Genomic DNA, 1,499 nt, shown 5'->3' with positions numbered 1-1,499 from the left:
CCCTGCCCCATCTGTTTCCCCCCACCCCTTCCTGTGGGAACTGAGGGATCCCTCCTGCCCCCCTTGGCCAGCTCACCCCGGGCCCCCAGCGTGGCCCCTTGGTCACCCAGCAGATCTCGGTCTGGCAGACAGTGCAGCGGATCCAGTCGCATCCGTCCTTCTTCTGGACAATGATCAGGCACGTGGGGCAGTGCATGGCCTCCCCAAGCTGCACCAGGGTCTGCGGAGGGGTAGAGGGGGCTCAGGGGTGAGCTGTGCTCAGGGTGAGAGGAGAGGTGGCCATGAAGGATGCAGGGACTTGACCCAGCCCCTGCCACCGCCACCAGCCCCCTGGGACCCCCACCTGCAGCATGTCGTTGGTCTGCCGGGCAGCCGAGTCGTTCTGTGCCTGGACCCGGAGGTCATCCTGGTACTGGCGGCAGTTCTTCCCTTCGTGGATGGCCTAGGGAGTGCAGGGGGGGCACAGCTCAGCACTGCTGCCCCTGTGCAGCACCGCGATGCCTGTGCGGAGCTGGGGCTCACCTTGCAGAGGAGGCAGTTGAGGGCCTGGCAGATGGGGCAGCGGAACTCGTTGACTGAATCCTCGTAGATGCACCAGCCACGGCAGTCAGTGGTCTTGCAGTGGAAGCTGTTGTGGCTGCGCCGCTCGGCCAGCACCAGGCTCCTCTCCAGGAACCGCCGGTACTCCTCTGGCGACACCAGCTGTGTGGGCGGGCCAGGTGGTTAGGTTGTGGCCCCAGGATCCCCCCAGTGCCACCAGCACCGCACCTGGACAGACTCACCGCCCGGATCTCCCGCTCCTGGAGGTGGCTGCCGCAGGCATAGGAGTCGTCACGGAAGGGACAGGCCACCTGTGGCTCCTCACTGTAGTTGATCACCTGGCGCAGACACTCCCTGTGGGAACAAGCAGCTGTCACTGTGAGGGTGGGGGTCTCGGGGCTGATCACCACAAGAGATGAGGATAGGCTTGGGGCTGGGGGGTCTCAGAGCTGGTCACTTGTGAGGGCTGGGGGTCGTCTCAGGGTTGGTCACCATAATGGTGGAGAACCCAGAGCTGGTCATCATAAGGGCTGGGGAGGGTCTAATGGCCAGTCACCACAAGGGTGGGGAGCTTGGGGACAGTCACTGTGAGGGTGTCAGGGGGTCTTGGGGCTGGTCACCATGATGGCCAGGGAGGCTGTGAGGGCAGGTCACCACAAGGGCTGGGGGAAGGGGGTGGTGTCTCAGGGCTGGTCACCCTAAGGGCTGAGGTTGGTCGGGGTCTTGGAAGCCAGTCACCACAAGAGCCAGGGGGTCCCGGAGCTGGAGGGGCTCAGGGCAGTACCTGCAGAAGTTGTGCAGACACTCGCGCAGCAGCACCCCCTCGCCCGGGGCCACCTGCTGGTAGCAGATGCGACATTCCAGCACGTCCCGGTTGGGCACCAGCACCTCCTGTTCCGCCTGCAGCAGCTGCTGGAAGTTCCGAAGCCGCTCGGCCTCCAGTGCCTGCCGGCCAGGGA

At 65.2% G+C, this 1,499-nt stretch overlaps 1 protein-coding gene across 1 annotated transcript in view; it reads right to left on the bottom strand.

Annotated features, from left to right (window-relative positions):
- SHARPIN (SHANK-associated RH domain interactor) overlaps positions 1 to 1,499 on the bottom strand; it is a 33,422-nt gene that overhangs the window by 19,683 nt on the left and 12,240 nt on the right. The window contains exons 10-13 of the mRNA XM_010003150.1: positions 783 to 894; positions 523 to 702; positions 344 to 442; positions 77 to 220 (exon numbers count right to left, since the gene is read on the bottom strand). Coding sequence (XP_010001452.1) covers positions 77 to 220; positions 344 to 442; positions 523 to 702; positions 783 to 894 — 535 coding nt within the window. The remainder of the gene's footprint in view (positions 1 to 76; positions 221 to 343; positions 443 to 522; positions 703 to 782; positions 895 to 1,499) is intronic.

This window comes from Chaetura pelagica, unplaced genomic scaffold (assembly GCF_000747805.2).
Source record: "Chaetura pelagica isolate M959 unplaced genomic scaffold, ChaPel_1.0 scaffold828, whole genome shotgun sequence".
In the NCBI taxonomy this organism is placed as follows: Eukaryota; Metazoa; Chordata; class Aves; order Apodiformes; family Apodidae; genus Chaetura; species Chaetura pelagica.
This window is presented reverse-complemented; position numbering and strand designations above follow the sequence as displayed.